Here is a 27,879-nt window from a genome sequence, read left to right as displayed (position 1 = left end):
CAAGTCATAATTTGGTAAATCGTATTTCAGTTATTAAAATTTCAAGCTAAATTAAATCTAACCAATTTAAAAAAAAAAAATCTTCTGACACAATATGAAATGCTTCGAATACTAACGCAAGCGCTGAAAATGCTAAATTGAACAGTTAATGATGTGTTAAATCAAGACTTTCCACATGACCAAACACTTGCGTGACTCTTTTATTGAATGTCAAATGCAAGCACAATGAGCTGACACAATGGTGCTGTTGTTCTATTATTATCCCCAGTGGGGATCAAACTTGCATTTACAAAAAGTCTACACACCCCGTCCAATTGCCAGGTCTCTGTCTGTGACATAAAAAGAAAGATGGCGCCAAGATAAATCCTTTCAAAATTTTTCCTCACCATTAATGTGACTCATAGCTTGTACAACCCAAAAAGACGAGGAAAAACATTTTGAGTTTTATTGCTTACAATAATAGTGGAAAAAGTTTAATTTTTTTTTCATGACAAAAAACTAACAGGGGTGTGTATTTTTTCCTTACTTCATTTCAAGTCTCACACACACACACACATGCAAATTTCATTAACTTTGACCTTGTGTAAAGTTTAACCTAGCAAATACATCACATCATAATAAAAATAAATTCTAAATATATCATCTCTGTAGAAAAATATCACAACAGTGTCAATAGCGCTCATCCGAAAACAAAACAACCATTGACTAACACAAGACGTGTCCCACTTATTATCATGATGATCGTTATGATGAAAAGAATTGGATTTACGTTTCGGATTATCCTGTCACGCTACATGAATTGTCACAAAGCTTGATATCAACAACAGCTGGTGCCGTCTGGCTGCTGACAAAACAAACAAGGTGACACTCCATCAAAACAACATCAGATTATCATTTTTTTTGTGTTCATCAATAAATCTCCCGATCTCTGCATCCCGTCTACGGATGGTGCAACAATCCGTTTACTTGTCATTGTATTAGGTAGCTTTTTTTTTTTTTTCTCTCGCCATCAGGATGTTTTGGGAGCTCTCATATATGCAGCATGCTCAAAAGTGGTGTGCAAAAGGAGGGGGGGGGGGGGGCAACAATAATAAAAATAATAATGGGCAGCAAAATGTCATTTTCTCAGCAATACAGCAAGCATAGTTTATTTATTTATTATTAATAATAATATATTATTTATTTATTCATCAACAAAAAAAAAGATAATTGGTGTCTTTTTTTCATTTAAAAGAAAACCCACCAAATTTGGAGACCCATGCAAGAAAAACTGATTTACATTTTTTTTTTGTGTTAAAAAAACAACAACAACAAAATGTTTTGACCACAAAAAATGCTGTCATTTCCACATAATGTCCTCCTTAAAAAAGCCCATCATAGACATCTGTTCTATCACTAAACTACAAAAATGTCAGCTGTACAGATGCCACGTCGGTTGTATATAGCAACGTTTCGCTTTAAACTCTTGACAAACTTTTAAAGGTCAGTTTTACAGAGGCCACATCTGCATTATGGAGCGTAACTTATCTTTTAACGTCACCATGAACGTCGGCTTTACAGATGTCAAGTCTGCCCTGCAGGTGATTTCGTAAAGTCTTACAAAAGTGGAGGAGGCCACAACTGGAGGAAATACAGCAGGTTTAAAGAATCAGGATTATTTGGATTATTCATCAATATTCCATGGATTTAAAAAAAATCTACAAATGAAATGAGCACAAAATAAATAAAATAGCTGAAAACAAACAATAATTTGAATTCAATAAACAAAACAAAAAATAACCACACTTCTTTTTAATAGTTTTCTACAGTCATCAATTAATGTTTTAGATTGTAAAATACCTTAAAAAGAAATACAGTGAATAAAATACGTGAAAAAAAAACAAATAAATCTAATGAATATAGTAAAAGAACTGAAAAACAAAACAAAAACAAAAACTTAAGAAAATAACTAAAAATGCAAATGAACAAAATAATAGAAAAAATGCAAATAAAAGTACCTAAAAAAACTCAAAACAAAAATTAAGCAACTACATAATATATGAACAAAAATAAAAGAAAATTTAATACAAAAAAAGAACAAAATTATTATTATTTTTAAAATAGATGGCTAAAATATACAAACATTAATATTTAATAATTACATAAATTACATAAACACCCTCCAAAAAAGCAAATAAAAATAGAATAAAATAACAAAAACAATTTTTTTTACTTCAGTTAATTAATAAAAAAAATGAAAAGAAAAGAGCTAAAAAAATTAAATACAAATAAAAATTCATAAAATAACTAAAATTAAGGTAAATAAAAGTTGAATAACTAACTCAGCTAACTAACTACGTAACTAATTAAAGGAGAATGACTAACATTAATATTTACCGGTAGTAACTACATAAATTAACAAAAAATAAATAAAATAAACAATTAACTTCATAATAAATTAACACCAAATCTAAAAAAAACAAAAAAAATAAAAAAATTGAAATAAAATGAAAAGAAGATAACATTGGAAAGGAATGACATTGGCTGCACATATTTGGTAGGAGAGCTCAACCAAATGTGAACTTAAATGGCTCCGCCCATGTGGCAAGAATTACCCACAACAGCCCCGCTCCAGTCAGTTGCCGGGCTCTAAGATGGCCGCCACCAGCTAGTCCGCTTCAAACCTGCAGCGGCGAGAATGCGTAGAAGGGAAACTGCCCCTCGTCCTCGTCCACGAAGAAACACTGGAAGTAGGGCAGCTCGTCTGTGGACAGAGTCAGGGGACACTCATGTCACATGATGTCACACACTGTCGCGTGACATCACATCTTGTCACGTCATATCACATGAGGTCACATCCTGTTACGTGATGTCACAATTTAGGGCTTAGCGGTAATGGAAAAAATAATAATTGCCATAATTTGGATTGATATCAAAATCACGAGGAATAATTTGTTATTCATGATCTCTTCATGACCTTTATTTTATCTTATTTTGTTGACGAGCGTTTGCACCGGTGATGTTTTAAAAACAAAGCATGTCTTATGTTTGACTATACAGTAGAATGTGTGTAATTATTTTATGTTGTATGGTTAGTTTTACAGTAAAATCATATACTGTTGTCATTAATTCTTTCACTGCCATTGACGGCTATAGACGTCAAAAATTCATTTGAACAATTTCTGTTAGTTTAACATTTTCCCCCCACTTTTGTTAACAAGAGTATGAAAACCTATAATTTTTAAAATTGTATTAGAACAGATTAAAAAAGATTATTAAGGTAAAACCCTAGTTTGAAACCCTAACCCTAATGTAAAACCCTAGTTTAAAACCCCAAACCTAATTTGAAAAACTAGTTTGAAACCCTAACCCTAATGTAAAACCCTAGTTTGAAACCCTAATCCTATTTGGAAACCCTAATATAAAACACTAGTTTGAAACCCTAACCCTAATGTAAAACCATAGTTTAAAACCCTAACCCTAATTTGAAACCCTAGTTTGAAACACTAACCCTAATGTAAAACCCTAGTTTGAAACCCCAACCCTAATGTAAAACCCTAGTTTGAAACCCTAACCCTAATGTAAAACCCTGGTTTGAAACCCTAACCCTAATATAAAACCCTAGTTTGAAACCCTAACCCTAATATAAAACCCTAGTTTGAAACCCTAACCCTAATGTAAAACCCTAGTTTGAAACCCTAACCCTAATATAAAACCCTAGTTTGAAACCCTAACCCTAATATAAAACCCTAGTTTGAAACCCTAACCCTAATATAAAACCCTAGTTTGAAACCCTAACCCTAATGTAAAACCCTAGTTTGAAACCCCAACCCTAATGTAAAACCCTAGTTTGAAACCCTAACCCTAATGTAAAACCCTGGTTTGAAACCCTAACCCTAATTTGAAACCCTAGTTTGAAAACCTAGTTTGAAACCCTAACCCTAATTTTAAACCCTAGTTTGAAACCCTAACCCTAATTTGAAACCCTAGTTTGAAACCCTAACCCTAAAGTAAAACCCTAGTTTGAAACCCCAACCCTAATTTGAAATACTAGTTTGAAACCCTAACCCTAATGTAAAACCCTAGTTTGAAACCCCAACCCTATTTTCAAACCCTAGTTTGAAACCCTATAGTAAAACCCTAGTTTGAAACCCTAACCCTATTTTGAAACCCTAGTTTGAAACCCTAACCCTAATTTGGGTTTTACTTTAGGGTTAGGGTTTCAAACTAGGGTTTTACATTATAGGGTTAGGGTTTCAAACTAGGGTTTCAAATTAGGGTTGGGGGTTCAAACTAGAGTATTACATTAGGGTTAGGGTTTCAAACTAGGGTTTCAAATTAGGGTTAGGGTTTCAAACTAGGGTTTTACATTAGGGTTAGTGTTTCAAACTAGGGTTTTACATTAGGGTTAGGGTTTCAAACTCGGGTTTTACATTAGGGTTAGGGTTTCAAATTAGGGTTGGGGTTTCAAACTAGGGTTTTACATTAGGGTTAGGGTTTCAAATTACGGTTTCAAATTAGGGTTGGGGTTTCAAACTAGGGTTTTACATTAGGGTTTCAAATTAGGGTTAGGGTTTCAAACTAGGGTTTTACTATTTACTATTTACTACACGCTCAAGGGCGGCAGAATCACGTCACACACTTGTTGCCACGGTGCATTCAGGGTACCATTACAGCATCGGGAATTTGCACACACACTGCTCCGATCAGCACATTCTTTTTCTTTAAAAAAATAAATAAATATTTTTTTTAAATCGATGTCAAACTTGGCCAGCCTTACGTCACATCATGTCACGTGATGTCACGTGATGTCACCTACTGCCTCTCGTACTCACCTTCCACGACAAAGTCATCAGAATCCGCTGAGGAAATAACAAAACACGTTAAAAGCACTTTAAAAAAATCTTTAAGTTTGTTAATCAAAGTTTACCTTTGGGCGGCTCCTCTTTTGTGGATTTATCTACAACAACATCAACAAGTTAGTCATAGTCAGAAATGATGACGTTCACTAAAAGAAGGCAACGTACTTTTGTCTTGTATCTCTTTAAGAACTCTGTCTTCTGTGAATACAAGAAGAGAATTAATAATAATAATAATTATTATTGTTATTGTTATATTACCTTTTGGCAGGTCGTCTTTGGTTGCCTTTTTCTCCACCGCTTTTTCTAAACACAAAAGACATTATGCTCACTCATTTCCGTAAATATATTATTTTATAGCAACTCGTATTTAATTCACAGCCCGATGACGCAACGTGATTCAAATACACAAATGAAATGATTACATTGAAAAATAGAATCGTAAATATTTTAGAATTACACAATAAAACCAAGCAAAACTTTTTAGGAAAATAAAATAAAACCATTGAGTATTTTATTTCCATTTGAAACGTGATTTCAATTACATAGGAGCTTATATTGAAGGACGTGCCGTGTTGCACCAATAGGAAGTGCTAAAAAATACACAAATACAATATTAAGTATGTACCTTTTGTCACTGTTTTGGGCTTTTGATTTTCTTTGGAGGTCTCGTGCTCTGCTGTTAAAAACAATAAATACAATAAAATCACAACAACGGCCACTTTTTGCTTGACGTTGTACCAGAAGCATGAACGCTAACGTTGCTGGGAAACAAAATGGAATCTACCTTTTGTCTTGAGGAGCGATGTGGCCTTTCTCCTTTTTGCTTCAGTCTTGTCGTCTGAGACGGACACTTCAAATAAAATGAATAGAATGTAATGAAATGAAATAATAGGAAAAATAATGATTAGTCTGTTACGAATGAAAATGAAAATGTCACAGCTGAAAGCAACAAACCTTTAGCAGTCACAGGCCTCTTCTCCCTGACAACATCATCTATGAACATAAATAATAACATTAATAATAATAGTATTATATTCAAATGACAGCATCCTGTAAGTCATCCTTTCATATGAAAACAATTATAAGCGGACCTTTTTTTAACGGAACCACTTTCACTTTCTCTCTGGCAAGAGTCACATTTTTGGGAGCAACACCTGCTTCTGCAAACAGCAAAACAAAAAAGTATTCATATTTTGCTAGCAATTATTGAACTATTGAACACGTATTAACCTTTGACAGCACTCAAGTATAACAATTAATACATTATATTATTATTATTATGACTGTAGAATATAATTCGCATAAATCTAAACTACCTCTTGCTTTTGTCTTTAGTCTGATGTCTTCAGCTGCTAAAAAAACGACAAAGTGAATATAAAAAAATAAAAAAAATAATTCAGTGGTATCTTGACTTACGAGTTAAATTCCTTTTATGACCAGCTGCAATAATATTGGTCTTTTTTTTGTGCAGAGGATAAAAAATATACGCTTGTGAGTTTTGTCGTATACTCTTTCAGAATGTGTCGCGACTGTTTGCGTTCAAATATAAGTTGTTTAAAGATTTATAATAACATTGATGCTAGTTTCGTTATCATGTCTATGGCGGCTAGCATAGTGTGTTAGCATCAAGCTTGGGAACGTCTCATAAGTCAAGCTACCACTGACTTTCCATAGAATTGTTGCTCATGCATACGTGTCTTTGTAGGGGTCTCCTGGACTTTCTTTGTTGGCCTTGTGATAACTGAAATAGATCATTAATGATAATATAAATTTGAAAAATTTGAATTTAAAAGTAAAGAAAGACAGAAAGAAAGAAAGAAAGAAATTACCTTTTTTCATTGTCACTATTTTCACTCTCTCTTTCAGCAGAGAAATGTTTTTTGCAGGACGTTCTTGTTCTGGCAACACATTCAAAAATATTTTTTTCAAAAATGAAGACAAAACAGCTTCAGATTTTAATTGATTTCCGGACAAAAGGAAGCTTCACCTATTTTCGTGACGACTGCTTCAGCTTTATCCTTTGTGACTGTCAAAAAGTACAACTGTTTTTTAGATACGTAAAAATAGCTCGGTTTGATACATTTGCGTAAGATAAGCTAAAATAAGCTAAAGCTAAAGTAAGCTAAGGTAAAAGAAGCTAATTTAAGATAAACGAAACTAAGTGAAGATAAGATAAGATAAACTAAACTAAAATAAGCTAAGCTAAAATAAGATAAACTAAACTAAACTAACCTAAAATAAACTAAGCTAAACTATGCTAAAATAAGCTAAGCTAAACTAAACTAAAATAAGATAAACTAAAATAAGATAAGATAAGATAAGATAAAAAGGTAAGCTTGTGCAAAGATTAATTTCTGCCTATTAGACTGCTAAGCCAGCTCTTTGTTTCATTGATTGCATCACACATGGCTCTAAGACCTTTGAAAAAGAGTTTGGGAAGTCAGTCCTTTTCTTATGGATGAAGATTAGTGGTACAGAAAATAGATCGGCCAATGGAAGTCCGAAAGGCTTTTTGCCTGTTTGGGGATCGGCGTGAGAACGTGACGATAACATGTAAATACCTTTTTTTGTAGGTTCTGCTTTGGATTTCACCTTGGGAACTTCTGGGGCTTCTATATTTTCAAAAGATTAATACATCAATAAAACACATTAAAACTGATCATATTAGGAAAACGATAGATTAGATTGACCTTTTTCTTTTGTCACATTCACGTGTTCCTTTTTGAGGACAGTGGCTATTTGCTTTTTAGTGACTCTCAGCAAGCTGAGAGGTCGCTTGGATACATCGGCTGGAAAGGAAGAAGAACAGCCGATTATTCAGCACCATGTGAAAGTTATGCTCTTATCTCAAAAAAATTGTCAGGTCACTCACATTTCAAAGCACCATTGTGTTTGTTTTTAATGATTTATTTTCTTTTAGTTTTAAGTTTTCCTGATGTCCAGATGTTCTCGAACCACCAACTTACCTGTCGGTGTGGGTTTTTCTTTCAGAGTCTTCTTGACTTCTTTGTGAACTTTGGAAGTGTCCGTTGTACCTTCGGCAGTCACTTTGACATCTTTCGACAGCACCCGGGTCAGCTTGTGTGGTTCCTTTTTGGACTCCTTCGAAAGCTCTTGAGAGGGTTCCTTTGGTTTTTGCTTCTTGGGCTTCTTGAGTTCTTTGGAAATGCTGTCTTCAGGTTCTTCCTTGGTGGGAGCTTTTGTCAGTTTCTTTTCCCTCACGGGGAGCTGAGGTTCCTTCGGTGATTTCCTAACTTCGGTTTCATCTGCCACCTTGACTTGTTTTTCTCTCCTGGGAGCTTTCTTCTCTTCAACCTCTACTTCGGTGTGTGTTTTTGGTTCTTCCACCAGGGGCTCTTTGAGTGGACTCTTCTCTTTCACCCCAGAGGGTTTACTCTCTTCTGGGACTTCTTGGGGTGTTTTCTCAGGTTCCTTCTCCATTCTGGTTGGTTTCTGGGACCTAGTCTGTCTTCTGATAGATCTAAAGACTTCCATCTCCTCTCTTAAAGATCTCCTGGTGTCTACTTTATGTGTTACCTTGTCCTCTGCTTTGGGAGGCTTCTTCTCCTCTTTCATCTCAGAGGGTTTACTTTTATCTGGGACTTCTTGAGAAGGTTTCTGGATGTCTTTCTCTTGACTTGGTTTCAGGAGTTTTCTTTCTTTTCTGAGGGATATTGTGACATCTTTCTCTTCTATCAAAGATTCACCAACTTCTTCACGTGGAATCTTGTCTTCTTCCTCAGGTGGTTTCTTCTTCTCTTTTCCCTCAGAGGGTTTACGTTCCTTGTGGACCTCTTGAGATGGTTTCTCTACTCCAATTGGTTTCAGGAATGTTGTCTGTTTTCTAAGAGATCTCTTGACATCCTTCTCCTCTTTCCTGACTTCATGTTCTTCATGTGGAATCTTATCTTCTTCCTTTGTAGGTTTCTTCTTCTCTTTTCCCTCAGAGGGTTTACGTTCCTTGTGGACCTCTTGAGATGGTTTCTCTACTCCAATTGGTTTCAGGAGCGTTGTCTGTTTTTTAAGAGATCTCTTGACATCCTTCTCCTCTTTCCTGACTTCATGTTCTTTATGTGGTCTCTTCTCTTCTTTCTCCCTAGTGGTGGCCTTGGAATCTTGCACCTCTGGTTTCTGGAGCTCTTCTGTAAGATGTTTCATGGGTTCCTTTTCCTCTTTAAGAGGCTTCTTGACTTCTTCTGTTTTATTGCTAAGTTCTTTGTGTGTTTTTTTGAAAGCTTCCGCACGGTCTTTGGAAGTTCTCCTGAAGATGACCACTTTTTCAAGAGTTTTTTTCCCTTCTTTCTCATCTTTCTCAGTTTTCTTTGTTTCTGTAACTTCTTTCTGGAAAAATCTTTTAGAAGGCTGTCTCTTGTCTTTGACTGCTGACTCATCTCCATGTGGTTTCTCAGGTTCTTTTAGTACTACAGAAGACACGTTTGCTTTTATGTCTGCTTTGACGGGTTTCTTGATTTCTTTTTCCTCCATGGTTGGTTTCTTAACTTCTTTGCGATGTTCCTTTATGCTGCTCTCCTTTTTGAGAGCTTTGTCAACTTTTTCTAGAGGACGCCTCTTGTCTTCTTTGCTTTCGCTCAGTGATTTCTCTTGTACTTCTTTGAGTAATGCACTGATGATTTGTAGTTTTCTGTGAGGTTTCTCTCTGTGTAATTTTCCAGCTTCTTCTTTGAGTGGTTCCACAACCTTTTGTTCTTTGAGAGGTTTGCTAACATCATCCTTGTCATCTTTGACTTTCTCTACCATCTCATGCTTTGTTGATTCTTTGACCACCTTCTCTTCTTTCTTATGTTTCTGGACTTCTTTCTCTTTGGTAGAAACTTCTTTGAGTTCTTTTTGAAGTTTCTTTGCATCTTTGGAAGGTTCTTTGATGTATTTTGCTTCTTTCTGAGGTTTCTTGGCTTCCTGAAGAGGTTCTTTGCCTTCTTTCGGAGGTTTCTCAGGTTCCTTCTCTTTTCTTGAAAGTTCTTTAACTTCTTTCAGAGGTTTCTCAGGTTCCTTTTCTTTTCTTGAAAGTTCTTTTATTTCTTTCGGAGGTTTCTCAGGTTCCTTCTCTTTTCTTGAAAGTTCTTTAACTTCTTTCAGAGGTTTCTCAGGTTCCTTTTCTTTTCTTGAAAGTTCTTTTACTTCTTTCGGAGGTTTCTCAGGTTCCTTTTCTTTTCTTGAAAGTTCTTTAACTTCTTTTGGAGGTTTCTCAGGTTCCTTTTCTTTTCTTGAAAGTTCTTTAACTTCTTTTGGAGGTTTCTCAGGTTCCTTTTCTTTTCTTGAAAGTTCTTTTACTTCTTTTGGAGGTTTCTCAGGTTCCTTTTCTTTTCTTGAAAGTTCTTTAACTTCTTTCAGAGGTTTCTCAGGTTCCTTTTCTTTTCTTGAAAGTTCTTTTACTTCTTTTGGAGGTTTCTTGGCTCCCTTAGAAGGTTCTTTAACTTCTCTTTCTTCTGTCAGAGGTTTCTTGGCTTTCTTAGAAGGTTCTTTGACCACCTTGTCTTGCTTGTGCGGCTTCTTGACTTCCGTTGAAGTTATTTTGACCTCTGTAACTTCTTCTGGAAGTTTCTTTACTTCCTTCTCTTTTCTAGAAGGTTCTTTGACCACCTTGTCTTGTTCCTGCTGCTTCTTGACTTCCTTGGAAGTTATTTTGACCTCTGTATCTTCTTTCAGACGTTTCTTAACTTCCTTCTCTTTTCTAGAAGGTTCTTTGATATCCTTCTCTTCTTTAAGAGGTTTCTTGACTTCTTCGGAATGTTCTTTGACCTCTTTCTCTTCTTTGAGAGGCTTCTTGACTGCTTTCTCTTTTCTAGATGGTTCTCTGACTTCTTTTGGAGATTTCTTGGCTTCTCTTGAAGGTTCATCAACTTCTTTGGGAGGTTTCCTGGCTTCCTTCAACATTTCTTTGACATGTTTTGTTTCTTTCTGGGGTTTCTTGACTTCCTTCTCTTTTATAGAAAGTATTTTGACCTCCTCCTCCTCTTTTGGAGGTTTCTTGGCTTGCTTAGAAGGTTCTTTGATTTTTTTCTCTTCTTTCTGTGCTTTTTTGACTACCTCTATAGTTAGTTTGACCTTGATCTCTTCTTTATAAAGTTTCTTATCTTCCTTAGAAGTTTCATTGACCTCCTTCGCAGCTTTGTGAGGTATCTTTATCTCCTTCTCTTTCCTATAAGGTTCTTTGACTTCTATATGAGATTTCTTGACCTCTTTATAAGGTTCCTTTACTTCTTTCTGGGGTTCCTTGACACCCATTTCTTTTTTAAGATGTTTTTTAACTTCTTTTGGAGTTTTCTTTCCTTTCTTAGAAGGTTCTTCTACTTCTTTCTCTTCTTTGTGTTGTTTTTTGACCTCCTCTTTTCTAGAAGGCTCTTTAACTTCTTTGAGAGTTTTGGGGATTACTTTCTTGTGTAATGTCTCATTTTTAATTTCTTCTTTTGGAAACCTCCTTACAATAAGAGTTTCCTTCATCTTTTTCTCCTCTTTGGCAGGTTTCCTCACATCTTTCTTATCTTCCTCCGCCATTTTTGGCATTTTAACCTTGGAAACCCTTACAATAAAGGGCTTCTTTGCATCTGTTTTGTTTCCGGTGGCTTTTGCTTCAACCTGTGGTTCCTTCGGTGGTTTCTTCCACAGGGGTTCTTCTAAAGGAGAGGGACATACAGTGATTAATAGTGGGGAATTGAATTATGTGGACCAGTTTTCAACTACTTTCCTCATGCTTTCATGGGCATACTATATATTATTGTAATTCTTGTATGCAAGTATAAGGTAAAGTTAGCTAAAGTAATAGCAAAATGAATATCAACATCATTTACAGGTGTACTAATAAAGTTAAGTTCTACATTGACGGGGTATTTTGATGAAATGTCATCATTACCTTTGGTCTTTTTTGTCTTTTTCTTAAGGAGTTTTGCGATGTCTTTGAGCTTCTCCGTTGTTTTTTCCTCACTGGTTTTGTTTGTCAGCAGTTCTTCATGCTTAACATCTTTTTTCTCTTCTTTTTTCTTTTCTTTTAAAAGGTCTGCGTATGGCAATATTCGAGTATAAATCACACTTGATTAAACATTTATATTGGGTTAGGAAACTGGTAGCTATTAATTAATATACCTACAAAAAGCCATCTCATTACCTTTAACTTCAACTTTTCTGGCTGCCAGCTGCTTTTGAATTGCCTCTTTGACAACTGAAATATATAAAATAAACACACACGCACGCACACACATATAAAATGTATACAGATTAAGTAATTGTCTATTTGAAACAAATATCATGCTTTCATTTACGTTAAAGCCACAACAGTGGAAAAATATGACTGTAAAAAGATCACAGCCAGCGTTACTGCTAGCCAATTAGCTGTTTTTTTGCTGAAATCAATTAGATATAATTGTTCATTGATTTCCATAATGTAACCCACCACTTGTGGGTTTTCTTATGCATGTGGATGAAAACAAAATTGCAGTGTTGTTGCGCTGAATGTGAGGAAGTTGGTGAAATACATTTCATCAACAAAACACCAAAAATATGGGAAAAATATACATAGTTGATTGAAATGTTGGAAATGCGCAACATCGAAAATGAGCCGCCTCTGCTTCTAAACCCGCATTAGAAGAATTTGTTGGGGCTGCATCAGGAAGGGCATCCGGCGTAACGTAGAAGCTGTGCCAAACAAAAGTCAATAATAGCAACAAAATTGTGATTATGTTTGACAATCAGCATTTGATTGACAATCATGACTTTGACCACACAGGAACCTTTTCATGATTAGTCATGAAAAAATGAACAAAGATGGAATGAAAATGACTTTTTTTTTGGGGGGGTACCTGTGTGGTGTTTGCTGGGATGTTTTTGAACACCGCGCCGAGGAACAGGAAGTTCGCCTTCGTCCAAATCAGCTTCCTCGTCATGATGAAGGTCGTGTTTGTCGTCGTGCTCAAGCTCAAAAGGTTTGCTCTGGATGGAATCCTCATTGTCATCAGTCATGACAAAAGACTGCAGAGTTGCTGTCTCCTCATTCTTCGCATCCTCCTCCTCATCATCATCACCATCATCACCACCAACAACTTCAGTTTTCTCCTCATTTTCCTCCTCATCCTCATCAGCATCAATAATTTTAGTTGGCTCCTCCTCCTCCTCATCATCATCAACAAATTTAGTTGTTTCCTCGTCCTCCTCCTCCTCTTCATCATCATCATCAACTTGAGTTGTCTCCTCTTCATCATCATCATCGTTAGTTGTCTCCTCCTCATTTTCCTCCTTTTCATCATCCACAACTGTTGTCTTCTCATCCTCATCATAATCTTCATCTTCCTCCTCTTCATCTTCCTCATCTAGTGTTGTTGTCTTTTCTTTGGCCTCCTCTTCCTCCATGTCATCTAACGGCCATTTCTCATCTTCATCTTCAGTTGTTTTCTCCACTTCATCATCATCATAATCTACCATTGTTATCTCCTCCTCCTCCTCATAGCCTTCATCTTCCTCCTCATCACCTTTGGTAGTTTTCTCCTCTCCACCATCATCATCATCTTCATCGTCATCAACTGTTGTTGCCTCCTCATCTTTCTCTCCATCTAATGTTGACGTCTCCTCCTCTTCATCGTGATCATCTATGGTTAGGGTCCGCTCCTCTTCATCAACTAATGTTGTTTTCTCATCTTCTTCGTCATCCTCCTCATCTTCATCAACATCATCTATTGTTGTTATCTCCACCTCCTCCTCCTCCAATGTTGTAGTCTCTTCCACTTCCTCATTGTGATCATCTCGCTTAAGAGTCTCCTCTTTGTTAGCTAAAGTTGTTTTCTCATCTTCTTCATCCTCCTCCTCCTCTTCTTCAATTGTTTTCTTCTTTTCATCAACATCATCTACCATTATCTCTTCCTCATCTAATGTTGTTGTCTTCTCCTCTTTGGTCTCCTCCTCTTCATCTTCATCATGGTCATCTGTGGTTGCAGTTTGCTCATCTTCATCCTCCTCACCAGCTGAAGTTGTTAATGCCTCCTCCTCATCATCATCATCATCATCAAGAGTTCCTGTTTCCTTGTCCTCCTCCTCATCTTCAACTGCAGTGGTCAACTCCTCATCTTCTTCGTCCTGCTCCTCCTCACCTTCTGTTGTGGACTCCATCTCGGCGTCGTCATCACTAGCATCAAAGGTTGTCATCTTCTCATCTTCCTCCTCTCCATCGAAAGGGATGTCCTCTTCCTCCTCTCCAATGAACAGGACTTCCACAGCTTCGACCACCTCCACTCTCAACACACCTTCCACTTCAGTCACCTCCTCTTCCCCTGCTTCTACCTCCTCCTCTGTCACCTCCGCTTGTCCTTTCTCTCCTTCCTCTCCATTTCCTTGCAGCTGCTGCTCCTCTTCATCATCCGCCGCCTCCTCCTCCTCCTTCTCTTGGATGTCCAGTGATGCGTCGACGTGTTCCACTAGTGATGCGATAGCGACACATTTAAATCTCTCTTCGTCATCACTTTTCTCTCCAGTGCATCCGGACAGTATCCACAGTACCTCACAAAAGTGAACACACCCCTCACATTTCTGCAGTGAGAACAGTGTTACCTTTTGCAGCGAGTAAATAATGGCGGCCACACTAAATGTTACACTTTGGGCATTTTCAAAATGTTTCACTCAGGGGTGTACTCGCTTTTGTTGCTAGGGGTTTCAATGGTTGTATTTTGAGAAACCAATCAATTTAAAATGATTGCACTCTAAAAACAGTTGGGTCAAGAATAACACAAATTGGGTCAAAAAGGGACCGACCCAACTTTTTGGATTATTCAATTTACCTAAAAAAAAAAGTTGGTCAAATGAATAACACACATAACAGCCTATATAATTGGGTTTCTTTGTAGGTTATTACTTTAATTTGACCCAACATTTTGGGTTAAATAACAAAAACTTCAGTTCATTTTTCACCCAATTCAATTGGGTTATTCAACTAACCCAAAAAGTTGGTTTAAAGTCATAACCCACAAACCAACCCAATTTTCTGACCCAACTTAAATAAATCAAAAAGTTTTTGGGTTAAATAACTCCAAAAGTTGGGTCGGTTAATTTTTCACCCAATTCAATTGGGTTATTCAAATTAACTCCAAAAGTTGCGTTGAAGTCATAACCCACAAACCAACCCAATTTTCTGACCCAACTTCAAATAAATAAAAAAGTTTTGGGTTAAATAACTTCTAAAGTTGGGTCGGTTCACTTGTCACCCAATTCAATTGGGTTATTCAAATTAACCCAAAAGTTGGGTTAAAGTCATAACCCACAAAGCAACCCAATTTATTGACCCAACTTAAAATAACTCAAGAAGTTGGGTCGGTTTATTTTTGACCCAATTAGGTTATTCAATTAACCCCCAAAAATTGGTTGTTTTGTGGGTTAATAATTTAGTTTTACTCAACTTGTCTGTCCATTCTTGGCCCAATTTGGGTTATTTTTGACCCAACTGTTCATTGTGTCAAAGTGTTGTTTATATATACTAACAAAAATATAAAAGTGAAGCGCTACAAATACTTTCTGGATGCACTTTGAATCTGTTGAAAACACAAATACCCTCGTCCTCCTCGGATGCTTTATTGTCTTCTTTGCCTTGTTGGTGGACTTTAGCCTCGTGCATCATCACCATCACCGCTGCAACTGTACCACCAGCTCGTAATGTCACCGTTTTATCACACACGGTTTATATGTTTACGGGTGGGATGAGGTGGAATGAGACACGCAACCACATGTTTATTACACACATAACGTGCTTACATTAGTGTCACATGGAATACATTTGCTATCCCGTACAAACACACAGTGCGGCGGAGGCAAGCTGTTGTACATAAGATGCTTGGACGTTGCAGTGCATCACTTTCAAAGTACACAAGATTTCACAAAACCATGAACCAAATTTAATACACCTGCTCACCATCCACATTTGAGACCTTCACATGGGAATGGCTAATTGAGCCTAATTTGGACATTTTTACCTAGGGGTGTTGTCACTTTTGTTGCCGTGTGTTGAGTTATTTTGAAGGGACAGTAAATGTACACTGTTATCTATATTGTACACTGGCTTTACATTGTAGCAAAGTGTCATTTATTCAGTGTTGTCCCATGAAAATATTTACAAAAATACAGTTGTGATGTATACAGTATTTGGTCCCATGTTCATGCTGTTTTGTTGTGATTACAAAAAGGGCAACATGCATGTTTTTAGGGTAATATTTACAAGGGGTCCTCGGTTCAGTTCCAACAGCAGTTCACAATTTTTAACACATTAATTGATAAAAAAAGAAAGAAAAAAAGTTAGCTAACCCACTCATGATGAGAGGAAAAAATTGGAATGGATGTGCTCACTGCTCTTACAGTGCGTGGCTCACTCAAGATGTCCAACACAGCACACATATAAGCGATGTCACGATAATCGTAACCCCCAAACAAGACACCACACTCAAGGATTGGCGATCGAAAAAATTGGACATTTACAATCGTTGGCATTGACTGTTTTCTTAGAAGATCGGGGAGGAAAAATCATAAATATGAAAACAATAAGTATGTTGATAACTGACCGGGTGAGTTAGTTCCTAACCTCCAAACATCATAAACCTGAGGACCCCCAGTACCTTTTAACTGTTAAGTTTGGTGTACACGTTTAACAAACACACACACACACACACACACATAACAACACACTTTATTTAAATCAGTGTTAAATGATAATAAATCAGTAAAAATATTCTTTACATGCGTAGAATATAGTGGAACCACCAAAATTGAACACACCCATAAATCCATCTATCAATTTCCATAGTGCTTATCCTCGTTAGATTTCAGTCTTCAAACAAACTAACATGTTTTTTTTTTATTGTTTTTTTTTAGAGGAAGCCAGAATACATGGAGGGGGAAAAACCCCAGGAAGCCCAGATTCAAACCCGAATCTCATAACTGTGAAGCAGATGGGCTAACCAGTTATTCACTGCGTTGTGCTTAAAAATTGAAAAAATAATATTTTTTTTAAATAAAAAGGCCTAACTATGCACTTTCTATGGGGGAAAATATTTGTTTGTATTCTACTTTGAAGGTTTCACTGCATCAAAAACAATGCTATTTGTATTGGCATAAAAAAAAAAGGTCTTACCTCTTGCATACGGTGGCAGAAATTCACCTGCATTTTAAAGATGTGTTAATGAGCCATAATTTAAAGACACAAGCACGCACATGACAAAATAGTCTTACCTTTGCGTTTCACCATCGGTATCTCTGAGTGAGGTGCTGCACTTTCATCTAAATCAAGAGAAACAACAACAGAATGTAACTTATTTACCAGTAGATGGAATTAAAAAAATATATAATTTTAAACCTTTTTTAAGGATGACATCCTCAGGCGGCGTAGCCATAGGTTCAGCTGGAAAACAAACAAAAAGACAAATGTGAATCATTATGAAGGTACTGGAACTCCCTCTAGTGGCATGTGAGAGAATCACTGAACTAAACTCAAACTGTGAACACATTACGTTACTTTTTATTTTCTTGAATTCAGCACATTTGGTAAGTTCGCTTCAGTTGTATTTCACTTTAACTAAGTAAAAACGTTAGCATTTTTAGAAGTGTTTGTTTGGTTTTTGGTATTGATACCAGCCAATGATATTTAATTAAAAATAAAAATCTGACATTGAGTAAATCCTCCTTGCCAAAGAAAGAAAGAAAGAAAGAAAGAAAGAAAGAAAGAAAGAAAGAAAGAAAAAAAGAAAGAAAAAGATTTGCTCTACCTTGCTCGCCCACAATCATGGCGGACATGTAAGCCACAAACAAATCCTTCTTGTCTGTCAGCTCCAGCATGGCATCTTGCACCGCTTTTGTGGGGTCGAAGTCGGGCAGGACCCCGGAAATGGCGGCGACGAGCATCTGGTACTGCTCGGCGATGATTTCGGCAGTCCTGTTCAGGACGGCTGAGGGGCTGAAGTAGACCACTTCCTGGATGTCTGATTAAGGACATGTCAGAAATGATTTATTGACTTTTTAAAAACATTTTTTTATTATTATTATTTATTTGTACAGAGTCACTGTTAACTCTGTGGTGACAGTGCAAAAAACAAACAAACAATTTGCTGCCTGAATTGGTTTTCTAAGTCCATGACCTGATAAACATTGGACGATTATGTGGGGAATTTGCGCCCCCTTGTGGTAGGTGTGCACATATTCAAAGTGAATGTGAATCTCAGGTCTGATGAAAAGATATTTTACGTAGGGATTATGATCCTACGCTGAATTTGATCATCTAGAAGTTTCAAGTAACTGTAATTCCTATTCCCCAAACCAACATAATCCTCATAATTCCTAACACAATTTAACACAGTGTAGCTCGGTTTGCTGGGAAGTGAACTCCTTAACTTCAAATTATTTTTACTTTCTTGGTAATAAAAGTCAAGACTTCCATCCATTTTCCTTCACTACACATACTGTAGCTTATTAGTGACAAGCACGTACCGTTGACTATATCAACCACGCCGTCTGTGGTGACAGTCATCACTTCCTGAAGGCCGTCTTTTATTTTATTGACAGCGTCATTTGTAACACTGATGACGTTCCTGCCGAATGCCACAGGGTCCAAAAAGCTCATGTCAACGCTTCCTGAAAGCGGGGAGGAAAAAAATAATTTTGGTTTGTTGGAAGGCATCATTAAAACTGAAAAGTCCCCCTTGAATTCAAGAAATGAGCAAATACCTTTAACTAGATCCAGAACAGAGTCCAAGATGCCACAGAAGAACTGCTGAATGGAGCCCAGCCAGCTGCACATAAAGTCGTTGGTGCAGGAGAACAATCCTCTGCACCACGGAACCAGATCCAGGAAGCTCGGGTCTATTGTAGCAGAACTCAACACTGTGGAGCCACCAAAAGTTAATTGGAACATACAGTATATTAATCGTCTCAACCCAAAATCATCTTCAAAACTGCACCAGGACCTCTTCACAAATCAAGAAATGTGCTTCTGTAAGTTCTGCTGTTGTTGTTAGCAAATTTTATATTTGTTCTAAATGTCCAATAATTTTTTCTTCTAGGTTTTCAAACTGTTGTCAACAAAAGTGGGAAAAAAATGTTCAACTAATAGAAATAGTTCAAATGAATTTTTTTTACGTCTATAGTCGTCAATGCCAATGAATGAGTTAATTGTTATTTATTTATTTGTTCAGGATAAAGTGAGGCATTAATTTGAGGGAGGCATGAATTTGTCAGGGTGAAAGGAAGGAATTTATGTTTCTTGGAGAAAAGTGATACGTTTATTTGTCGGGGAAAAGAGGTGTTTATTTGAAGGAGGTGTTTATTTGTCACAGGGCTCAAGTGAGACATTTATTTGAGTCAGGTGTTTATTTGGATGAAATGAAATAAGGGAGGGGGGTTATTTGAAAGAGGCGTTAATTTTAATGGGAAAAGTGAGGCTTTCATTTGTCTGGGAGAATGTGGGGCGATTACAAAGTATTTTTCAGGGCGAAGAAGTGAGGAGTTTATTTAAAGGGAGTGTTTATTTGTCACTGGAGAAAAAGTGAGGGATTTATTTGAGGGAGGGGTTTAGGTTGCTGATTTAAAAGTAAGGCGTAAGGTATGTGAGAGGCATTTATTTGTCTGGAGAAAAGTGAAATATTTAAGGGGGTATTTATTTGAAGGTGGTGTTTATTTGTATATGGGAGAAGAGGAATTGAGGTGCTTATTAGAGTGAAATATCCGGGAAATGGTGAACCATTTACTTAAAGGAGGTATTTATTTGTCTGGGGACAAAAATTAGATGTTCATTTGAGCAAGGCAATTTTTGGTCTGGGGGAAACCATGAGGCGTTTATCTGAGGGAGGCATTTACTGTCAGGGCAAGGTGAGGTTTTTATTTGAGAAAGGCATGTATTCTTCTGAGGAGAAAGTGTGGAGAATAAATATTAAGGGGAGGTGTTTATTCTAACCGGTGTTGACTAACCTTTACTGATGTGTGCTATAGAATATAACATGGCGTCCATAGCAGCACAAAGTGTGTCCCTGAGGGATGCCGCCCCCCCGCACACAAACTCATTGGTGGAATGGAAAAGTCCTCGGCCTATCACCACCGGATCCACGTAACTCAGGTAGAAGACGTCTGCATTCAGGAGGACAATTGCACAAGCATTTATTTGAGGGAGGATTTTTTTTTCTAGTGGGGAAATGTGATATAAGGAAGGGAGTGATAATTCATTTTCAGACTTGAATTCATGATTAGTCTACGACACTGTACCTTCCTCGTCGGAGAAATATTGCACGAATTTGTCTTTAGCGTGGCCTATTTCGTCCAGCGCGTACGAGGCTGCAGACACGGGGTTGCTTAAGTCAGGTGCACATTCTAGGAAGGAGCAGAAAAGTCACAAGCCTGGCAGCTAATGCTATTTAATGCCAACGCTAAGCTATTAGGTCACCTTGGAACTTGTTGACCAGATTTGACACTTCCTCCGCGGCATCATACGCAGCTTGGACCGGGTCCGACATGATGTGCTGGATATCTTAGACGTCACAAAACATGTTTAAAAGTTAATAACAGCACACAATAGATATTTGTATTGTCATTCCGTCACTTTTTTTTGACATTCTTAAAAAAATTTCAACTTTCAACTAGGCCTACGAAAATTGGGATGCACATGAAGCACCCTAAGACGAAAAAAAAATTACATCGCAGTCATATCCTATAATGTACAGAAAGTGAGCTATGATATTTTTAAATGTCGAATTTTGCTCGCAGCGCAAGTTAGGGCCCGAGCAGCAACCGTTGCAAGGTCCCCATTGTTTTTGTTGAAATTATTATTATTATGAATGGTTAATGATAACCCACCTGGTACTGCCTTGTACTCCACAAAGTCAAACATGACCACGCCCACCGTCAGCCAGCACAAGAGAGCGGCCAGAGCAATGAGCAGCTCCACAGACACTCGAAGCTTGTTCAGCACCATCACGGCTTTGGACTTAATTGAGCCACATGCTGCTGCTGCTGTTGGGGACCCATTGGCAGTTTGAGCCCCTTGATGTGGGGGAAAAAGAGCAATAGTCTTTGTAAAACTGACATTTCCACCATACATCAAAATGACTTTTGATATTTTTATTTGATATACATTATTGTAACTTGAGTCTTAAAATTGTGTCTGTCTGTGGAATTATGCAATAATACTGTGCAAAAACAACATAATGTATCTTCATGAATACAGCATAAATTGCACTGCAAATAATTGGAATTTATTAACTATAATTTTTTAAGAAAAAAATGCACCCCCCCCCCCCTCAAAAGTAGCACTACACATAACGACCACTAGACTCCATTTTTTCAAGCCAATTTACTGCATTTAATAAACTCATTCAGTTGCCTGAGGCCCGAAACCCTATTATCCACTGATTCAGTCATCAGTTTCTTCCCTATATTAAAAAATGATTTGAAGGGTTATAAATAATACAGAGTTGAGTGCCCGCATCATGCGTCTGCTTAGCTTTTCGCTAATGCCCACGATACATGATAGTTTGTATTTATAGTAACAGTGCTTTCAACACACTTGCCTCGGAGGCATGACAATTTTTGTCACTGTTGCATGCAGGGATATCTACAAAACACTAATACTAGACACTTTTTTAATAACATTCAATGATAATAATAATGAGAATAGTAATAATCTTCATCCCTTGTTTGATTTTTCTATATTCTTGTTGCTTATAAACCCAAATTTAATTTATTCAATTGCGTAAACAAGGAATTATAAATAAATAAATATGTCCATCACCTAATAGCATAGTTGCTAAAGTCATGTTTGAATGCATTTGCATGTAAACTAGTATGTTTAATTAATTTGGTAACAGTAAATGGAACTTGGGCAATTACGCTATGCTATTAGGCTAAAAATTAGCCTAATAAAAATGTTACAAATAATGAAGTCATATTTGAATGTTTTCGGAAAGAGAGAATTTTTTTTTTCTTCCAAGTATATTGATATTTTGCATTGATTTTGAAGCAATAAGTAAAAAATCACTTTGGCAGTTATGTTATTAGGCTAACAATGAGACTAATAGCACAGTTGCCTGTCGTTATTTGAAAACAACAAAAAACACAATTTTAGTAAGTGCACTGGTCTTTTTTTTATTATTATTAATCATCAACTAAATCATATAATAGAGTTTTCAGAAAACAAGATTTTTGTAATGATTTCTATTTTAGCAAGTATACATTGCTATTTTGAATTGATTTGGAAACAGTAAGTTAAAAACAACTTTGGGAATTATATTATTAAGCTAAAGGGAAAAAAAATGGCAAGCACACAAGTATTTCATTTATTTATTTATTTTTTAAACCTGGAACCAGTAGGTAGCAATTATGTTATCATTATTATAGTCAAATGTTTTTGGTTAACAAGAATTTTTTTTAGCAAGTGCATTGATATTTTTTACTGGCTTGTAGATTAAAAGCATCATATGATGAAGCTAACAACATGTAGTTTCAATTGGTTTCAACTGGCCAAAGAAGTGTCCAGGTACAGCCAAAAATGACAATTTGACGTAAACAGTACATCACTGATATATTTCAAGAGATGAATTTGGAAGTTACAAAATAAGATAAAAGGGAGGTGGAGCCTAATAAGACCATGTCATTTAATATATTTAGCACTTATTCGAACATACATTCAACTGGTGCTACTTTGGGGATTTCCCATTTTAAAATGAAAAGTAAATCCAGCTAAGTCTTGACACCACGCATGGATAATGATGATTCTTGCAGCCATTTAGTGCATTTTAAATACATATTTAACATTTTTCTAATGGCCAAGAAGACTTGAGCTCACATACAAATCATGCCAATCAAGCCTACCGTCAGCCATGTTGACCACTAGAATCCTTTGGATTTTGGCACAAATCAAGTCCGGGTAAGTCAATTATTCCATAGCTGATCACTTCTTCTTCTTTGGAGTTATAAAAATGATAAACAAGTGCAGTTTACGGGTGCATGTGGAGCTGCCAGTGCTGAGGCATTGACCGAGGGGAACGGGTTGGGGGGTGGGGGGGCGGTTGATATTTGCACGGGGTAGAACACGGAACACAACACGACGGGGTCACTTAACGCCGCAGAAGGGTTATTCTTAGTCCCGGCTGCTCTCACACGCCTTTTTTGGAGGTCAAGAGTGGGGGTGCTGGAGGGTGGGGGGGGGGTGTCAAATGACTTAGCAGGAAAGAGCGCCCCTAGTGAGACAAAACCATAGTGCAGTTTTAACGTTGTAACTCAAAACACTTGCGCTTCAAATTACATTTCCTCAGTCGAAGCTGCCAATAATAATAATAATAATTGCACTCTGTGGTATTTTAATTGTATATATTTTAATTATATATCTTAATGACCAATTTTTTTGGTATGATTGTTGATGTTTTCCTTCTAATCACAGACATATTTCAAATAGCCGTACTTCTGCTCTGACGCTAGTTTATTAACGCCCCGAAGACAAACAAACAAAACATTAAATACATTTTTGCTGCTTAAATTGTCCTCCAATTCTGTAATGATCCATCCGGAGATATAATAGTAGGAGTCAAGGAGTGGCAGCTGCGGTTGTGATGATGACGCTGAGCTCCACCGGCACAGGAGGAGGAGCAAACCTCTCCTCCCTCAGCAGTCGCAGCAACAGATCGTCCGTGTCCCGGGGCCAGCGGTAGACACGAGTGTTCTGAAGCCAGCTCGGAACGTCCTTCTGCACGGCGACACAGCGCGGACAAACTCTAAGCAGGGTACGTCGTCAATCGAACAACGCGGAGGAGAATGTAACCTGGGAGACGTCGAGGAAGAGCACCGGGATGAAACGGAGGTTCAAGCTGCCCTGTTGGATGAATTCATGCTGCATCTAAAAAAATAAGCAGAAGTTATAATTTTTATATATACACACATCCCATCCCCAATTATAACATTATCTTGTTTCATTTTACATCCCATCTCAAAATTGTTATTTTTTTTATCGAGTTATACAGGTCATAGGTCACTTTGATGATTGATGATTTATTTTGCTCCATTTTTTTTTATATGACAAAAAACAGCCATTTGGACAGGGGTGTGTGGACTTTTCCTATGCGGTGTATGCCTTACCATGGAGTGAATGTATTTAGTGTGCAGAGCGCGGGTGCGTACAACTCGGCCTTCAATGTCTGCCTTGTAACGCGGACTGATTGCCACAATGATGGGGATGGATGGCTGTCAGGAAAATAAATATCATCGTTGGAATACTTTAGGGCAAGAAAAAAAGAAAAGACGTGGCATTCACATACGTCTTTAATGATGGCGTCCTCCCAGGTGGCGATGTCCATATTTGTAAGGGGCCCATCAACTGTGTCCATCTGTGTCATTAACATTCTAGCATTACAAAGTTTTTATATATTACAGCGGTGCCTTGAGATACGAGTGTCCCACTATTCGCTGTTTGGACAGTTTTTGCATTGACTTGCAAGCAAAATTTGAGATACACTTTGTGTGTTGTTTGGAGGCAGTGAACCCGACGCCAAGACAAGCAGCCGCTTGGCAGATTGTAAACAAAACAAAAAAAAAGTCTTCAAGCGGTTTATTGGCACTCCAGTTGTTTGTTACCAAATAAGAAAAAAGACAGAGAATTATGCATTGTTTATTCAAAAACAACCACAAGGGAAAGTCATCTTAGCCTATTGCTAACAAATAATGTAAAATGCAATAGACAGGCTAACGAATATTGGTGTCGTTATAACCTAAAAGAAAAATATAATGAACCCAAATGGTGGCAACAACTACTGTACTTAGAGGCATACATTTAAGTATATCTATACGTGTCGATATTGTGCTGCCCCCATGTGGTCAAGGCACACACAGCAGAAGAGGAAGCAACACATTTACAATTATGTTATCACTACAATTTTTTATTAAGTATAAAAATATGGAGAGCTATTTTCCTTGTAAAAAAAAAAAAAATCTATATATCTATATATATATATATCTATATATATATATATTTTTTTTTTCTTTTTGCGGGGGTTGGAGCTGGAACAGATTAATGGTGATTCCATTCATTTCAATGGAAAAAGAAGATCTGATATGTGAGTGTTTAAAGTTAAGAGCATGGCAAATTCAACTTGTATCTTAAGGCACAACTTTACATAAAAATAAAAACATATTTCTGTTTCTTGAAAAAGAAGTTTGCTTTACGGAAGGTTGGAAGCCATGTTTGGACAGGAAGTCAACGAGGCCGATCATCTCACGAGACAAGTCCGAGGAGTGGGTGATGAAGATCTTTCCTGACCACAAAATCAATAGTTTTTATATTCCTCATAAGTAAAAAAAACAAGTACACAGTTACATTTTCTTATCTTATACTTTTAATTCCACGATACTGGACAATTATGACATTTTCTCATCTATTCATTTAATTTATTTTCTTTTCTTTTTTTTTTTTTACTTATGCAAATACAGAAATGATGAATAATGTGTTGTGTACATTTCATTTGATGGTGACTTGACATTAATGTTTGACTACAATTTATGTCACCTCTTATCTTAGCCCCGCCCCTCCTGTACCAGTCAATGGTTTCAGAACGTCACACGGGGCGAGACATTAAGAAGTTACGGGAATAATGTGCTGTAATGAGATGTTGAGCGCCAAATCACAACAGAGACTCACTCGACTCCTTTGGCAGGCTTCCTCGTCTCTGTTGTACGTGCGCCGCCGCCGAGGAGGCCGCCGTCTGTATCCTCGTCACACCGCCGACCCTCGATATGAGCTCCTCCGGTGGCACAGAGAAATGCGGCACGTTCACCGAGACGCTCGGCGTCACCTGACGTCGTAGCCTGACACACAAAAGGTTGACGGGTTTGAAAAAGAATAAAGTACAGTAACAACATATTTCTACTTCATTACTACCAACTACTGTATTGCAAAACCTGGTGTCAAATTTGTTGTAGTCGTCTTACCAGTTTTGGGAGGGCGGCTCGGGGCTTCTGCACCGTTGGCAGCACAGAGCAGAGTGGTGACTCAAGTCATGAGACATCGCAGGGTGCAAGTCTGTGGGTATAAACACTTTCAATATTACACCGGTTTGCTCAAATTTGCTGCAGCATAAATGGACTATGTTCATTATTGATCACGCAACAACTTAATCTTCTGTTTCTTTATCTAGTTGGTTCAATTAGATTGAACATTTTCTTTTAATTCCACCTTTATGCTGTTCTTGTATTTGGTATTTTCCATTTTCCTACTAATGCTACATACATTGAATACTCATTTACTGTATTTTTTTTTAAAATAGTCATTCAATTATTTAAAATGAGTGTCATCCTAAATAATCTAATATAATAATATAAATAATTTATAATATATAATTATTATTATAAATAAATAATACCATTGTGTGATACCATTTAAATTATTTATACAATAATAATAATAACATACAGTAAAACATAATTTATAATATATTATTATTATTATTATCATTATATAAATAGACAATAATAAATGTAGAATGTCTATGTAAAAAAGTTTTTAAAATTGCACTTTCTAAATTATATATAATAATAATAATAATAATTTATAATATATGATGATGATGATTATTATTATTAGAAATAATGTACAATATATTATTATAATAAATAATATATAATAATATAAATACATAATTTATTATAATAATAATAATGATGATTATTATTATTTTCATTATTATATAATTTAAAAGGTGCCTTTTTAACTTTTTTTTTTAAATTTACCCCTGTTCGAATGTCATTGAATATGATATTTGCATGATAATAGTAGTGTAGCAAGAAGTTTCCATTTGTGTCCATCAAAATGGAAAATGCAAATGTACATGAAACCTTTGCTAATAATGCTGTGACTTTAGAGTACAGGAGATATACCAGCAAAAATAAAAACAGTCATTTACTGTCATTCATTTTATTTGGTAGGTTTGTTTCTTTTAACATTTCTATTTCTTTATTAACTTTGTTATTTTTTCTTCTGGTAGTTCTTAGACAAGGTAATGAATGAAGTTTTTTTTGGGGCAGCTTTTATAATGTTTATCTTGCGTTTTATATATTACGTTTCTCCATTTCCATAATATTAAAAATATAATAAATATAATAAAATCATGTGCTGATCAAGGTTATAACAGTTAACAAAATCGAACAAAAAAAGAAAAACTAAAATTGAAAACTCCGTATTCACGGGGAGTAAGGAATAGTGAAAATCCACATCTAATTGATGGCCATTGAAATGCATTGGGAAAAGTATTTTTTTTTTTAAACCACTTGACTTTGGTTCAATATTCACCATTTTTATGTTTAGTCTAGAATCTGCACCTTACCGTTTGTTTGGTGCATGTAGTGGCAAGCAAGTGGAAAGGCAGTTTGGCTCTCATCATCCTCATCCTCAGACTTGAGCGGCAAAGGAAGCTCAAGTTGCTCCACTTCCTCCTTCCAAGCGTTTGCACCCTCCATTCTGACAACAACAAAATGTATTAGCACCAAAACGCCTCAGTAAACTCTTCACCAAAGCTGCTTACCAGTGTGAAGAAAATTCCTCAAACGCGGCCGACTTTGCTCGCCTTCACAGTATGTCGCACATCTCCGCAAACAGACTCCAGCGCCGGATTCTTTGCGTGCGTGCGTGTGTGTGTTGCTCCTGCTGCTGCTATATGCAAATTCTCCACGCCCAAGTCCAGTCGCAGCCCAGCAAATAGCTGAGCGTGTTGCCAAGCCAGATTGTCCAGAAAGGCTTCTACGCTCCAGACAAAGCTGTTATTATCATTAATCAACACACAATCCAAATACGATCCAAAGGCCGCTTTTTGTGCGACACATATCGTCTTTTAAATATTCATATTGTTTATTTTTTTGAACATAATGATATTAGGTAATAGGACTCATTTCATTTACCAAGAAGATGTTTTCTACTTTGTATAGTTCTTGCTAATTTTGCCTTAGTGTTTATTTTAGTACTCTATTGCTAAAATAAAACAGAGTATCCTTTTTTTATGTCAGAGCAAAAGGATTAATAAATTATAAACAATATTTT

At 36.6% G+C, this 27,879-nt stretch overlaps 2 protein-coding genes across 3 annotated transcripts; both read right to left on the bottom strand.

The window, feature by feature from the left end:
• Nucleotides 1–235: 235 nt before the first annotated feature.
• LOC144045366 (uncharacterized) lies at nt 236–22,821 on the bottom strand. Its single transcript, XM_077559943.1, has 31 exons — nt 22,674–22,821; nt 20,661–20,846; nt 20,251–20,334; nt 20,073–20,177; nt 19,782–19,937; nt 18,543–18,698; nt 18,306–18,449; nt 17,588–17,800; nt 17,179–17,223; nt 17,055–17,102; nt 13,698–14,260; nt 13,188–13,577; nt 12,656–13,088; nt 11,965–12,018; nt 11,713–11,856; nt 7,808–11,476; nt 7,532–7,630; nt 7,403–7,453; nt 6,829–6,867; nt 6,671–6,739; nt 6,535–6,582; nt 6,158–6,193; nt 5,933–6,001; nt 5,796–5,834; nt 5,626–5,691; nt 5,467–5,517; nt 5,100–5,144; nt 5,007–5,039; nt 4,910–4,939; nt 4,815–4,841; nt 236–2,743 (listed from the first exon to the last, which is right to left on the bottom strand). Exons 1-31 carry the CDS (start codon nt 22,681–22,683, stop codon nt 2,658–2,660), a joined length of 7,188 nt encoding a protein of 2,395 aa, XP_077416069.1. The 5' UTR covers nt 22,684–22,821; the 3' UTR covers nt 236–2,657.
• LOC144061066 (E3 ubiquitin ligase TRAF3IP2-like) lies at nt 22,209–27,879 on the bottom strand. Of its 2 annotated transcripts, XM_077581130.1 has the most exons (9): nt 27,368–27,879; nt 27,170–27,303; nt 25,779–25,869; nt 25,489–25,655; nt 25,017–25,105; nt 24,113–24,181; nt 23,934–24,038; nt 23,620–23,694; nt 22,209–23,544 (listed from the first exon to the last, which is right to left on the bottom strand). In XM_077581130.1, exons 2-9 carry the CDS (start codon nt 27,300–27,302, stop codon nt 23,386–23,388), a joined length of 888 nt encoding a protein of 295 aa, XP_077437256.1. In that variant the 5' UTR covers nt 27,303; nt 27,368–27,879; the 3' UTR covers nt 22,209–23,385. The 2 variants fall into 2 exon arrangements, with proteins under 2 accessions (XP_077437256.1, XP_077437264.1); XM_077581138.1 differs by having other exon boundaries at nt 27,170–27,879.

This window comes from Vanacampus margaritifer, chromosome 1, assembly GCF_051991255.1.
Source record: "Vanacampus margaritifer isolate UIUO_Vmar chromosome 1, RoL_Vmar_1.0, whole genome shotgun sequence".
NCBI lineage: Eukaryota > Metazoa > Chordata > Actinopteri > Syngnathiformes > Syngnathidae > Vanacampus > Vanacampus margaritifer.
This window is presented reverse-complemented; position numbering and strand designations above follow the sequence as displayed.